This window comes from Halichoerus grypus, chromosome 11 (genome assembly GCF_964656455.1).
Source record: "Halichoerus grypus chromosome 11, mHalGry1.hap1.1, whole genome shotgun sequence".
NCBI lineage: Eukaryota > Metazoa > Chordata > Mammalia > Carnivora > Phocidae > Halichoerus > Halichoerus grypus.
The window spans coordinates 6,785,404-6,799,472 of NC_135722.1; the positions used below are offsets into that span (position 1 = coordinate 6,785,404).

Below are 14,069 nucleotides of genomic sequence, written 5' to 3' on the forward strand. Positions count from 1 at the left end.
TATGGAAATTAACAAGCTGATTCTAACATTTATAAGGAGATGGAAGTATAGTTGCAAAATCCCTCCCTCCGATATCGGTGAATCAAAGTCAACATTATAACACACTGTGACCAAGTTAGTTTTATCTCAAGAATACAGGATGGTTTACTATTAGGAAATCTACATCATACTCTACATTAACAGATAAAGGACAAAAATCATATGATCTTCTCTGTAGATGTGGGAAAAGCAGTCAATACCCATTTACCATACACTTTCTTAGTAAACTAGAACTAGAAATGAGCTACCTTAGCCTGATAATGGATATATACCCCCAATTATATACACCTAAGCACAACTACTGCAAAAACATATTCTATTTTCAACAACCACATTATTGGTAGCAGTTGGTGTTGTTATTCTGAGAGTGTTTTGTGTATAGTGTGAAACACATCAAATGAGTATTTGGTTGGCGTCTTGAGAACAGATTTTTTTTGTTGTGGTAAAATATGCAGCATATAAAATTTACCATTTTAACCATTTTAAGTGTACAGTTCCATGTACTTAAGTACACTTACATTGTTGTGCAACCATCACTGCTATCCATCTCCTGAATCTTTTCATCATCCCCAACATAAACTCTCTACCCACTAAACACTAACTCCTCATTCCCCCCATCCTCCCCAGCCCCGGGTAACCACCATTCTACTTTCAGTCTCTATGAATTTGACAATTCTAGGTACCTCATATAAGTAGAACCATACAGTCTTTTTCCTTTTGTGTCTGCCGTATATCATGTAGTGTAATGTCTTCAAGGTTCATTCATATCGTAGCATGTATCAGAATGTCATTCCTTTGTAAGGCTGAAGAATATGCCATTGTATGTCTATACCGCATTTTATTTATCCATTCATCTGTCCATGGACATTTAGGTTGTTTCTATGTTTTGGCTATTGTGAGTAATGCTGCTATGAACACTGGTATATAAATACCTGTTTGAGTTCCTGCTTTTAATTGTTTTGTATACATACCCAGCAATGGAATTGTTGGATCATATGGTATTCTGTTTAATTTTTTAATTTTTTGAGGAACCGCCATACTGTTTTCCACAGCAACTGCACCATTTTACGTTCTCATCAGAAATGTACAAGAGTTCCAATTTCTCCACATCCTCGACAACGCTTGTTATTTTGTTTTTCTGATAGCAGCCATCCTAATGGGTGTGAAGTGGTATCTCATTGTGGTTTTTATTTGCATTTCTCTGATGGCTGTTATGCTGAGCATCTTTTCATGTGCTTATTGGCTATTTTATATCTTCTTTAGAGAAATATCTGTTCATTGCCTATTTTTGAATTGAGTTTTTTGGTGGTTGTTGTTGAGTTTTAGGAGTTATTTATATATCCTGGATATGAATGTTTATCTGATCATGCCTTATAAACATTTCTTCCCCTTCTGTGGGTTGCTTTTTCACTTCATTGATAGTGTCTTTTGATGCAAAAAAGTTTTCAGTTTTGACGAAGTCGAATTTATCTATTTTTTAAAATCTCTTTTCTTTTGTTGCCTGTGTTGTTGTGTCATATCCAAGAAATCACTGCCAAATCCAATGTCATGAAGATTTTCCCCTCTGCTTTCTTGTAAGAGTTTTATAGTTTGGGGCACCTGGGTGGCTCAATCGATTGTGTCTGACTCTTGATTTTGACTCAGGTCATGATCTCAGGGTTGTGAGACCGAGCCTGGCTTTGGGCTCCACGCTGGGCATGGACCCTGCTTAGGATTCTCTCTCTCCCTCTCCCTTTGCCCCTCCCCCCACACCGTGCACTCACTCGCTCACTCTCTCTCTCTCCCCCTCTAAAAAGAAAAAGAAAAAGAGTTTATGGTTTTAGCTCCTTAAGTCTTCAATTTATTTTGAGTTAATTTTTGTATATGATGTAAGGTAAGGGTCCAACTTTATTCTATTGAAGGTGGATATCCAGTTTTCCCAGCACCATTTGTGAAAAGACTGTTCTTTCCTTATTGAATGGTCTTAGCACTCTTATCAAAAATCATTCAACCATATAGGGACGCCTGGTTGGCTCAGTCAGTTAAGCATCTGCCTTCGGCTCAGGTCATGATCCCAGGGTCCTGGGATGGAGTCCTGCATCGGGTTCCTTGCTCAGTGGGGAGCCTGCTTCTCCCTCTGCCTGCCGCTCCCCCTGCTTGTGCACTCTCTCTCTCTCTCTCTCTCATTAATAATAAAAAAAAAAATCTTTAAAAATCATTCAAACATATATATGAGAGTTTATTTTTCTGGGCTATCTATTCTATTTCATTGATCTATATATCTGCACCACATTATTTTGATTAGTATTCTTTTGTAGTAAGTTTTGAAATCAAGAAGTATTAGTCCTCCAACTTTGTTCTTCTTTTTCCACATTGTTTTGGCTATTCAGGGTCCCTTGAGACTGCATATGAACTTGAGAATGCATTGTTCTATGTCTGCAAAAAGAGAATTGAGTTTTTTTTTTTTTTAAACACAGGAGAAATACATAAGATGGTTGAGGTTAAGTTAAAACCCTGTGGTCCTAAATTTGAAAAGGAGATATCACGGGGCGCTTGGATGGCTCAGATGGTTAAGCATCTGCCTTCAGCTCAGGTTGTGATCTCTAGGTCCTGGGATCGAGCCCCACGTTGGGGTATCCGCTCAGCAGGGAGTCTGATTCTCCCTCTGGCTCTCCCCCCTGCTTGTGCTCTCTCTCTATCTCTGTCTCTCTCTCAAATGAATAAATAAAAAATCTAAAAAAAGAAAAGGAGATATCAATGCGAACTTCTGATGCATTTCATTTTTTATATATAGCCTGTTTATTGAAAAGATGTACAATGACTCACCCAGTACTGATACTAGCACTAAGACTGGGGTCTCTAAATACCATTTCCCACTAAGAAGAACCAGGCTCCTCAGAAAGCTTTCCAATTCCAGATCTTGGGCACCAGAATTGTGTAATTATGTCAAAAGGCCTGAAGAACAGAGTTGAAGAGATTTCCACTGGTCAGAGATGGAACAAATTGAACTTCAATAAGAATATCAATAGATCAGGGGCACCTGGGTGGCTCAGTCGTTAAGCATCTACCTTCCACTCAGGTCATGGTCCCAGGGTCCTGGGATCAAGCCCCGCATCGGGTTCCCTGCTCAGTGGGAAGCCTGCTTCTCCCTCTCCCACTCCCCCTGCTTGTCTTCCTGCTCTGGCTATGTCTCTCTCTGTCAAATAAATAAAACCTTAAAAAAAAAGAATAACAATAGATCAAATATTAATAGATCAAAGCACATCAAATATGTTTAAATCTATGCATTCATTAAGATTTTTTTTAAATGCCTATTGATCCCAGGGCGCCTGGGTGGCTCAGTCGGTTAAGCCTCTGACTCTTGATTTTGGCTCAGATCATGATCTCAGGGTCATGGGATTGAGCCCTGTATCAGGCTCAGCACTGAGCTCAGAGTCTGCTTGTCCCTCTCCCTCTGTTCCTCCCCCTGCTGGTGCTCTCTCTCTGTGTGTCAAATAAATAAATAAAATCTTTAAAAAAAATTTAAAAATGCCTATTTATCAATTTTGGAGAATACTAGAGAACTAAGGCCTTATTTAGAAAACTGATAAAGGGAAATTCTATACCCTAATAAATCACTTTTGGGTATATACCCAAAAAAACCCTGGATACATGTACAACAGGACACATACACAGGAATGTTCTTAATAACACTGTTTATAATAGCAAAAAAAAAAAAAAAAACACGCCACAGAAACCCACGTGGCCATTCTCAGGATGAATAAACAAACAAACCATGGTATATTCACACAACAAAATAGTATACAGTAGTAAAAAGTGAATGAACAATGGAACAGATCTTAGTAATATGTTGAGTAATAAAAGCAAATAACCAAGGAAAAGTAATATGATACTCTCTTCATAGAAGTTCAGAACTCATCAAAACCAAACAACATATTGTGTAGGCCTGTATATGTGAGTACTTTTTTTTTTCTTTTAAAACATGCCAAGGCAATAACACAGACTACTGGGTGATGGTGCATGGGACACCAGTGTAAGGAGAGGAGCAGGTGGGGGGACACAGTCCTGGTGGTATTCTACCTAGCCCCTTAAGTTTTGCAATGGGCACAATGCAATTCCACGTGTTAAGTTATAAATATATGTGAATTTTTAAAAGAGGATCACGCAAGGATCAATAATTGTGTCATTAACCAAAGATTGTAATTAATCTATTCTGTCGACCTGAAGTCGGCCTCCTCAAAAAAAAAAAAAAAAAAAAAAGTGAGCTGACTCTTCAAATCCGGGCCAGCCAAAGGAGAAACTGAAATGAGTGGGAGGGGTGGTTAACTGTTTTCACTTTTCTCTTCCTGTTTTTTCAGAGCCTGGGAAAGCAAGTCAGAATTTCCAATCTTTTCCAATTCCCACATGATTCCCTAATTTAGAACGAAGTCGGTCTTTCTCCATTTGGGGAAGAATCTGCTGCCTGCCGCGAGCCATCTTCCTTTGGGGATGAGCAAAAAGCCTGGAGTGGGGGGTACTCCAGCCTCCTCCCTCACCCCGCATACGCATATGGGCTTGGCCTTGGGGACGATACCCCCGCCCCCCGCCGAGAGGTCACTTGATGGGTAATTAGTGGAAATGCTCTGGCCAACGGTTGGACCCTAACAGTAGGCCCTGGGGAGATGGGCGGGGGAGAGGGGGAAATGACCCTGCCGGTTTAAGCGGCCCCAAGGGTCCGGGACCTTCTAAGACACAGACATCTGGCGGCAGAGAGGAGGCTCTGGAGATTTACCCCTGTCCATCCATCGTCCCCCCAGGACCGCAGTATGGATGAACCGTAAACGCATATGCATCTTAAACCTACGAGCCCTCCGGCCCCCTAGCTAGCGGGAGCCGACTCGGCGCGGCCTCGGTCGCCCCTTGCGTGCAGCCCGCTCTGCGAAGCCCACGGTCCAAGCACTGCCAGGTGGAAAAGTCCGGTCGTTCCCTTTTGCCCCCGCTGCGTTAGACTGGGGTGGATGGCAAATTAAAAAGTGCTTCTGCCGCGACAACTACCATGAAGCACCTTCGGCGATTAGGAAACCGTGTGTTCAGCCACCTGGCCTTTGCGGGCGAAGCAGGCCCGGGCCTTTCCCTGCGCAGGGCAGGCGGCCGCAGCCAGCAGCCCTGGCTGGGCTCCAGACCGGGCCTGGTGACATCACCACACTCCTCCGATCAGCGGGAGGGGGCCCCCGAAATCCCCTAAAAACATTGTGAGTAATCTCCGGGCCCGCCCTCCAGGCGGGGCCCAGACCAAGGGAGGGAGCCCAGCAGCCCCGCCAGCCCCGAGAGCGGCGTCGGCACGAGCAGCTTCTGAGTCCCCCGAGCGGCGCGCACTTGTCCCCAGCCTCCGGCAGTGGCGGCGCGCGCGGCCTCCAGTCCTCGGCGGAGCGCGCACCTGGCCCCGCGCTGGTGACGGCGGCCGCGGCGGCGGCGGCGGTAGCAGCGGCGGCGGCGCAGCGCGCAGGCGCGGCCGGATTCCCGGCAGTGACGCGGCGGCGGGCGCGCGCGGCGCATTTCCGCCTCTGGCGAATGGCTTGCCTGTAGCGCGCGCTGCGGGCCCAGCTGCGACCCCGGCCCCGCCCCCGGGACCCCGGCCATGGACGGTGAGGGCGCCCTCTGACCCCGCGGGGTGGCCGCGTCAGGGCCGCGGGGACGGCCACGGGAGCCCCCGCGCCGTCTTCCGCCCCTTCCTGCGCCGATGGGCGCTGCGCAGGGAGCGGCCGGCCGGATGGTGGCGCGGGGCGGGGCGGGCTTGGAAGGGTCTGACTCAGTTTCCCCTTTGGGTGGCGGGGTCTTGACTCAGTATCCTCCGGGGAGGGGGGGCGGTGAGCTTTGACTCCGTTTCAGCCCGGGGCCATGGGGGCAGTTCTGACTTAGTTTCCTTGTTAGGGGAGAATGTATCTGACTCCGTTTTCTCTCCGGGTGAGGTGTGGGGGAGTGCCCTCCCTTAGTTTTCCTTATGGAAGTAGCACGGGCCCTGCCTGCGTTTCCCTCGGTAGGGAGAGGACGCTGTACCCAGTTTTCCTGCAGGAAACAGGTGTTTCTGCCTACTTTGCCCCTTCTCCTTAGTTTCACCGCAGGCTTTCCAGGGAGCAGGCCCTGACTCAGTGCCCTTGGGAGGGAGGGAGCCTGGCTCCATCTCCTCTCCGCGGGGCAGCAGGTAAGGATGGGAAGGGGGCTTGTGCTGACCCTTGTCTCCCTCTCCTTTCAGACCTGTTTCCCCTCATCTTCCCGTCTGGTAAGTGGACCACCCTTTCTCAGTGAGCGCGGAGGAGCTCCCCGGGGGCTCGGGGCAAGGAGGGCAGCCGCCTGATTGGGGCTGGTCCGTGTCTCGCCTGCAGAGCCCACCCAGGCCTCCGGTCCCTATGTGGAGATCATCGAGCAGCCCAAGCAGCGGGGCATGCGCTTCCGCTACAAGTGCGAGGGGCGCTCCGCTGGCAGTATCCCGGGCGAGAGGAGCACCGACACCACCAAGACCCACCCCACCATCAAGGTCAGCATGGCTGTTAGTGGGGGGGTGGGGGGGCACAGAGTGGGTTTGCGGGAAGGAACTGTGTAACCCCAGCAGGCTCACTTCCAGGCCCTGGGTGCAATCAACGTCTGGGAATTGGGACTGGAATTCCCGAGTCTCTAGATGTTCTCTGTACTTTGAACAGATCAATGGCTACACCGGGCCAGGGACAGTTCGCATCTCCCTGGTCACCAAGGACCCCCCTCACCGGCCTCACCCCCATGAGCTTGTGGGAAAAGACTGCCGGGATGGCTTCTATGAGGCTGAGCTCTGCCCGGACCGCTGCATCCACAGGTGAGCTCCTGACCAGCAGGGTATGGGGGGTGAGGTCGGGGGACAGGAGGCAGGGCAGTTATGTAGCTGGACACGGGGCAGAATTCCTCACTCCTAGCTTTGCAAGCAGATTCTCTTTGCCTTGAACTTATCTGTTTGTGCATCTCCACTGTCAAGTAGATAATGAGCTCCATGGGATAGGGATGGACCCCTAATCACCTCTGAACCCCCAAAGTAACTTCACTGATGAAAATAAAAACAGTTTTAGGTTGGAAGAATAGCTGACTGGTGGAGGGGAGGCCGGGGAGCCGGGAATGTCAGGAAAGGCCTCCCAGTTAAGGCTTGAAGAGTGAGAAAGAGCAGAGAAGCATGGAAAAAACATTCCAAGGAGAGTGAACAAATGCAAAGGCCTGGAAGTGGGGGGTGAGTTTAGTGTGTTTGGAGAACAGAAAAGAAGCTACTGCGGCTGAGGGTAGGGGGCCAGCAGGGACCGTGGCTAGGGCCAGGCCACAGGGCACAGGTGCTTGTCAGCTAAGGTAAGGAGTGGGTTTCTTTGCAGCACCGTAGGAAGCCATTCGAGGGGGTGAAGCACAGTGGTGATCTGGTGAATGGGTAGGGGAAGGTGGGGCAGACTGGGCAGAGACAAGGGGACTCATTCCTGGCGGGGGGTACTCAGCTTCCAGAACCTGGGGATCCAGTGTGTAAAGAAGCGGGACCTGGAGCAGGCCATCAGTCAACGCATCCAGACCAACAACAACCCCTTCCAAGGTGAGGGGTGAGGGAACAAAGGCTGGGACCTGCCTGAAGGACCCCCACCCTCTGTCACCCTTTCGAAGCCACCTTCCTTGCATCTCTCCCTCATTGGCCAAGACTCATAGTACAGATGGAATTTTGCTGCCCATTCAGTACACTCTCCCATTTTACCATTGGGGAAACTGGGAGCCAGTGAGGGGACATGACATCCAGGGTCACAGGTGGGTTACCCAGGTCAGTGATGGGTTTAGAACCTTCTCTCCCTCCTCCTTTAGGACTCCTATTGTTTGACACACACTCAAACAATCCCCCTGGCCCAGAACTCCCCGCCCCCCCCACTCCCCTGCCACACCTCCTGATCCCCTGACCATCTGTTTTTGTGACAGTTCCCATAGAAGAACAGCGTGGGGACTACGACCTGAATGCGGTGCGGCTCTGCTTCCAGGTGACAGTGCGGGACCCAGCAGGCAGGCCCCTCCGCTTGTCACCTGTCCTCTCTCATCCCATCTTTGACAACCGTAAGTGGCCAAGGAGCCATGGGAAGGGGAGAGGGATGAGCCTGGGAGGAGGAAGGGGGTTGGCTGGGAATGGCCTGCGAGAGGAGCTCTGGCTTCATTCAGGCATCTAGTGTATTTGTCATCTCTTCTATGTCCAGCTCTGTGCTGGCTGGGGGGACAAGGCAGAGAAGACCCTGAGCTGCCCTTGAGGCATAGTTTCCAGGCTGGCAGGGAGTCCGATGGAAGACAGGCACTCTGAATATGTGATGAGAGGGTGGTGTGCCCAGAACTGTACTAACAACTCCAGGAAATGAACTCCCAGGAACAAGATGATGGTACAGAGTAGTAATTCAATGATGAAAGCTCACGGGAAGTTCACAGATGAATTGGGCCAATGTTGATCAATTGCAGTCTTTAATTCTGTAACCAGCCAGGATGAATGAAAATAAAAGGGCTCTGGAGCCCTAAGGATAGGAAACCAGGATGAAGTTGAGGTCAGGAGGGGAGGGTTTATTGCCAAGCATACTGGGCCTTGAAGGTTGCTTGGGTGCAGTGGAAAGAGAGGAGGTGTGACCAGATTGGTTCCCCTGGACTGTAAGCTCCGTGAGGTCAGAGATGTTTGGGTTTTGTCGTGTTCTCCGTGCCTAGAATGGTGCTGGGTACATAGTAGGTGCTAGTACGTACAGTTGCTAAATAAGTTGGGGGTGAGGAGCCATGGGATCGGTCGAACCTTGGCTGCAGAGGTGTGGTCAGCAAGCTCCGGACCATCTTGACTCTGGGATGGACAGGGATGTTGCATCTCCTGCGGGCCAGCACTGGAGACCTCTGATGGTTCTGGGCTTCCTTCCTTATTCCCACACCCTCAGGTGCCCCCAACACCGCCGAGCTCAAGATCTGCCGAGTGAACCGAAACTCTGGGAGCTGCCTCGGGGGGGATGAGATCTTCCTGCTGTGTGACAAGGTGCAGAAAGGTATACACCAGGAAGAGGGCTGGACTCTGGAACAGGAGGTGAGGGGCAAGGCTGAGCAGAGACGGTGAGTGTCAGGAGACTGGCTTTAAACACTCCCCCCAACACCTCGGGGGCAGCAGAGTGATGTATCTCAGGAAACAAGTCTCAGCAATTGTGGGGGGCGGTGAGCTGTGTGAGTTGAACACAGTGACCCACACATGTGTCCCACCTCCTGCAGAGGACATTGAAGTATATTTCACGGGACCGGGCTGGGAGGCCCGAGGCTCCTTTTCTCAAGCTGACGTCCACCGACAAGTGGCCATTGTGTTCCGGACACCTCCCTACGCGGACCCCAGCCTGCAGGCCCCCGTGCGTGTCTCCATGCAGCTGCGGCGGCCTTCAGATCGGGAGCTCAGCGAGCCCATGGAATTCCAGTACTTGCCAGACACAGGTACACGGCTGGGGAGGGAAGCGGCAGGGCTGGCGGACTCCCGCCAGTGAAAGTGAGGCCGGGGCTAGACGCGGCTGTGCGTGAGGGTCACACACTGGAGTCGGGGCAGGGATTTATGCCGTAGTCAGATTCTCTTGCTTGCCTCAGTTCATAGTAAGGGCACCCAAGGCACTGAGCCCTCACTATGTGTTTGGTCCTATTCTGAGCATATCCGTGAATTACCTGATTTTAGAAGATGGTGTCCAACTTGCCCGAGGTCACACTGATAGTCGCAGAGTTAGTATTTAAACCCAGGCTGTGTGGCTCTAGGGTCCTGTTGGCATGCTGCGTGTCTCTTGTCACAACCACATCGTCATGATTTGGTCCAGGCTTTTGGGCACCTGACCACATTAGGAACAGTCAGAATGATCTTCAATCCAAAGCCCATCGTCTGGCCTGAGGGTGTTTTCGGCCCTCAGAACAGTCTAATAGAGTTTGGAAAGCAACCCCTGAAACAGCCATCGGTTCTTTCCACAAATTATTACCGAGAGCCCACTTGGTGTCTGGGCCCGTGCCAGGGAGTGTGAATACAGAGATGACGGAGCTGTGTTCCCTGCGCTCCAGAAGCTCAGTCACGTGAGAAAGACAAACAGGCAGAACAGATTCTTAAGTGACAGAATGACGTGTGAGATGGAGGGAGGCGTGTGCAAAGAGCTGGAGATGGCCACGTGGAGCGGGAGCATTTAAGGTGGAGAAAGACCCAGAAGTGCATTCTGTAGGCAGGCGGACAGGCACCTGGAGGTGCAGGGGTGTTGAGGGCGCCCACTGTGTTTGGGGGCAACCTCGCGGGAGCTGCCAGCGAGCAGCGAGCCTTGAGTGTCAGACTCAGGCATTCATCCAGGATTTTGTCCTAAAGGCAGTGGGGAGCCACCGAAGGTTCAAGCAAGGAAGGGGCACCAGTGGATCTGGAACCTCACTCTGGCAGGAGTGTGTAAAGGATTGGAGAGGAGAGACTGAAGGCAGGGAGGCCATTGCAGGGAAGATGCTGCAGTGGTCCAGGAGATGTGCTGTGAACCTTGTGGAGCAAATGGCCAAGGTCCCCTCCACTGCTGGCCTCCCTGGGTCCTCCCCAGGACCTGCTCTCCAGCTGTTGCCTCGGCTTGGAATGCTTGGCCCCAGATCCTCACACGATGGGCTCACACCAGTGCTTCCGTGGCCACCTCAACTCTCCAACCTCACTTCCGGTTCTGTTACATCACCCTGTGTCTCTTCCTCAGAGCTCCTATCACTTGTATGTGGTTATGTCTCTGCCCCCCGTCACTAGGGTGTCAACTTTTGGGGGAGCAGGAGTCTTGTCTGCTTACTCACAGCCATACCCCCAGTGGCCAGAATGGAGCCTGCATGTGGTGGGTCCTTGGTAAATGTGTGTCAAATTAGTGGATGGTGGGGAGTGAGACAAAGGAAGATGCTGAGGATGATTTCAAGCTTTCTAGTTTTGGTGGCAGGGCAGATGGGTGGTGAGGGGACACTGGAGGAGGAGGAAGCAGATTTTGGAGGTGAGATGATGAGGTTGGCTTTGGACTGAGGACTTTGGAGTTCTCCACGTGCCGCAGTACTTAGGCACTCCTGGAGGCTCCGGGCTGGACTAGCCAACCATCCGAGATAAGAGTGCGGGTCTCTGTTGGTCTTCAGCAAGGCTGTCGTGCCTCAGCTGCCCCAGAGCGCAAAGATCTTGGCCAGGCCTGAATCCAGGCTGGGGGTGAGCTAGGATGTGGGCGATGCAAATAAGCTGGAGACAGGGTCCCACAAGGGCTCCTGTTGCCCCAGAGCTTGGCCCCTTTACTTGGAGGCGTCCATGTGGACTTTGGGGGTTGCATTCAGCTAACAGAGGCCTTCTCAGAAAGCTGTGGGATTCTCAGAATTGTGTCTCACAGTGTTGTGCGGCTCTTCTCATTGGCAGGGAGGGTTTGGAGAAAGGATCTTACGGAGAGCTTTTCTCATCATCTTCCTCCTGAGCGTCCTTTGAAAGCTCTGGGGATCCAGCTGACAAGAGCAAGGCCCACTTCCCCCCATTTCTTTTCTAGATGATCGTCACCGGATTGAGGAGAAACGCAAAAGGACATATGAGACCTTCAAGAGCATCATGAAAAAGAGTCCTTTCAATGGTGAGAGGGGTAGTGGAGAGCATTAGAGAGAAGGTGGTGGATGGGGAAGGGAGCTAGGAACTGGGAGCTAGGGACTGACCCAGCCTTGCCCCACAGGACCCGCCGACCCCCGGCCTCCACCCCGGCGCATTGCCGTGCCTTGCCGAAGCGCAACTTCCATCCCCAAGCCAGGTAAGGGTTTCCTGTTGCCCCACTGGAACTACAGGCTCAAATCTGTTTGGCCTGTGGTTTAGACACCTGGGTTGGGGGGACAAGCAGTCAGCTGAAGCCTGCTCTCTGTTGGGCTCATGTTTCTCAGGGCTGGAGGCCTAGTTACCTACATCCGAGCCATTAGGGAGTGGTGAAGATGTGCATTCCTGGGTCCCGTTACTGACCTGTGCAATCGGAGGCTTCGGAAGTGTGGCCCAGCCAGCTAATGCACTAGCCAATGAGCACTGCGGGCTGAGAACCACTGTGTCAGCTAAATCCCATGTTGGATGCCTTGGGAAACAGTTTAAAAATGCAGTCTTTGCCTTCAGCTTTCAGTTGAATTAGGGAATCAGAATTTCCTTTAACGTAGCAGAACGTATGTGCAGGTCTGTAGCTCAAAAAAGAGTAACGAAGTGCCCTGGTTCAGGCCACGACACTGGATGCTCCTTGATCTCGTGGTCTCTCGAGACTTAGTTTTCAGCTGTAAAGTGAAGTTTTACCAGCTGATCTCTGACAGCATCCCTTCCTCTAAGAAGCTGGGAGAGCTTTGGGGGCTGGAGGAGGTGAGGATAGAACTGCATAGGTCAGATGGAGTAAAAGGAGGGAGTGAGGGTGCTGGCAGGGACCTCCTAGGAAGGGGCTGCTCCTAAGCCCTACCGACAGGGGCTGGGGCACAGACAGGGTGGGTCTCTGGAGCTCTCTCTGACCCCTGACTCTCTGTCTCTCTCTCCCCAGCTCCCCAGTCCTATCCCTTTACGCCATCCCTCAGCACCATCAACTTTGAGGAGTTCTCCCCCATGGTCTTTTCTTCAGGGCAGATCCCAAACCAGACCTCTGCCTTGGCCCCGGCCCCTGCCCCAATCCTGGCCCCGGCCCCTGCCCCAGCCCCTGCCCCAGTCTTAGCCCCAGGCCTTGCTCAGGCTGTGGTCCCCCCAGCCCCCAAGACCACCCAGGCCGGGGAAGGGACGCTGTCAGAGGCCCTGCTGCAGCTGCAGTTTGATGCCGACGAAGACCTGGGGGCCCTGCTGGGCAACAGCGCTGACCCCGCCGTGTTCACAGACCTGGCATCTGTCGACAACTCTGAGTTTCAGCAGCTCCTGAGCCAGGGTGTATCTGTGGCCCCCCACACGGCCGAGCCCATGCTCATGGAGTACCCTGAGGCAATAACGCGCCTGGTGACAGGGTCCCAGAGGCCCCCTGACCCAGCTCCTGCTCCCCTAGGGGCCTCTGGGCTCCCCAACGGCCTCCTCTCAGGGGATGAAGACTTCTCCTCCATTGCAGATATGGACTTCTCAGCCCTTCTGAGTCAGATCAGCTCCTAAGTGGGTGACACTTACCCCGCCCGGAGCACTGGGTTGCAGGGGATTGAAGCCCTCCCAAAGCGAGCACTTACGGATTCTGGGGGGGCGGGGTGTGCTCCAACTGCCCCCAACTTCTTTGGGTAATGTCTTCCAGGGGGGGTGCATTTTATTCTTTTATTGGTAGTGTCTATCTCTCTCTCTTTTTGGAGGTGCTTAAGCAGAAGCATTAACTTCTCTGGAAAGTGGGGAGCAGGGAGGACTCAAACTCTTCCCCTATCCTGATGTTCAGCTCCCTTCTCTTTATAGGGAATTCTGGGGGCTCCCATCCCTACCCTCCAGCTTCTAATACTCTCCTAGAGAGAGGGACAGGCTGGAGCTATGGCCTTTGAGGCCACAAAGCCTTATCACCAAGTGTCTTCCTCAAATCCTGGATTATTCCCACCTTGTGCCAAAATAACTCCCCTCACCAGCCCCTCTGTGGCGCTGGCATTGTCCTTGAACTAACACCAGCATTTGAGGGCCTGGCCTGGCCGTGCAGAGGTCTCTGCCAGCTCTTCCCTTGCTCAGCCCTGGCCCTTCCCAGGATCCAGGGAGGTTCGGTCTGAGACTCCTCTGTTCCCCCTTTTCTCAAGTGCCTTAATAGTAGGGCTAGTTGTTTGGAGAGTAGGGGGGAGGGCAGGCTGGCAGCTCTCCAGTCAAGAGGCTCAGTTTTTACTGAAGAATCGAAGCAGTTGGACTCTTGCTCTTTCTACTCTGAACTAATAAATTCATTGCCAAGCTGGCCGGAGATTTCCCTTCTTTCAGCAAACAGCACACTCTTTGCTGGTCACGTCAGGCTGGACATAAGTGATACAGAGCTGGATGAATATTTGCATTGCCGTCTAGAAGCTTGCAGTCTGAGGATGCCCTGGGAATGAAATGCAGGGGCATGAAAGCAGGCAGCTAACGTGGGTGGTGTCCC

At 51.7% G+C, this 14,069-nt stretch overlaps 1 protein-coding gene across 2 annotated transcripts in view; it reads left to right on the forward strand.

Annotated features, from left to right (window-relative positions):
• Positions 1–13,890, forward strand: part of RELA (RELA proto-oncogene, NF-kB subunit) — a 44,122-nt gene extending 30,232 nt beyond the window's left edge. The window contains exons 1-11 of one of the 2 annotated variants that reach the window (XM_036077626.2): positions 5,440–5,642; positions 6,251–6,277; positions 6,381–6,532; positions 6,696–6,844; positions 7,500–7,591; positions 7,963–8,094; positions 8,940–9,044; positions 9,262–9,474; positions 11,538–11,618; positions 11,715–11,789; positions 12,543–13,890. In XM_036077626.2, the coding sequence (XP_035933519.1) occupies positions 5,636–5,642; positions 6,251–6,277; positions 6,381–6,532; positions 6,696–6,844; positions 7,500–7,591; positions 7,963–8,094; positions 8,940–9,044; positions 9,262–9,474; positions 11,538–11,618; positions 11,715–11,789; positions 12,543–13,129 (1,620 nt within the window). In that variant the 5' untranslated portion in view covers positions 5,440–5,635 and the 3' untranslated portion in view covers positions 13,130–13,890. Of the gene's footprint in view, positions 1–5,439; positions 5,643–6,250; positions 6,278–6,380; positions 6,533–6,695; positions 6,845–7,499; positions 7,592–7,962; positions 8,095–8,939; positions 9,045–9,261; positions 9,475–11,537; positions 11,619–11,714; positions 11,790–12,542 lie in introns of those variants that run through there. The other variant, XM_078057775.1, reaches the window with a different exon arrangement.
• The last annotated feature ends 179 nt before the right edge of the window (positions 13,891–14,069 follow it).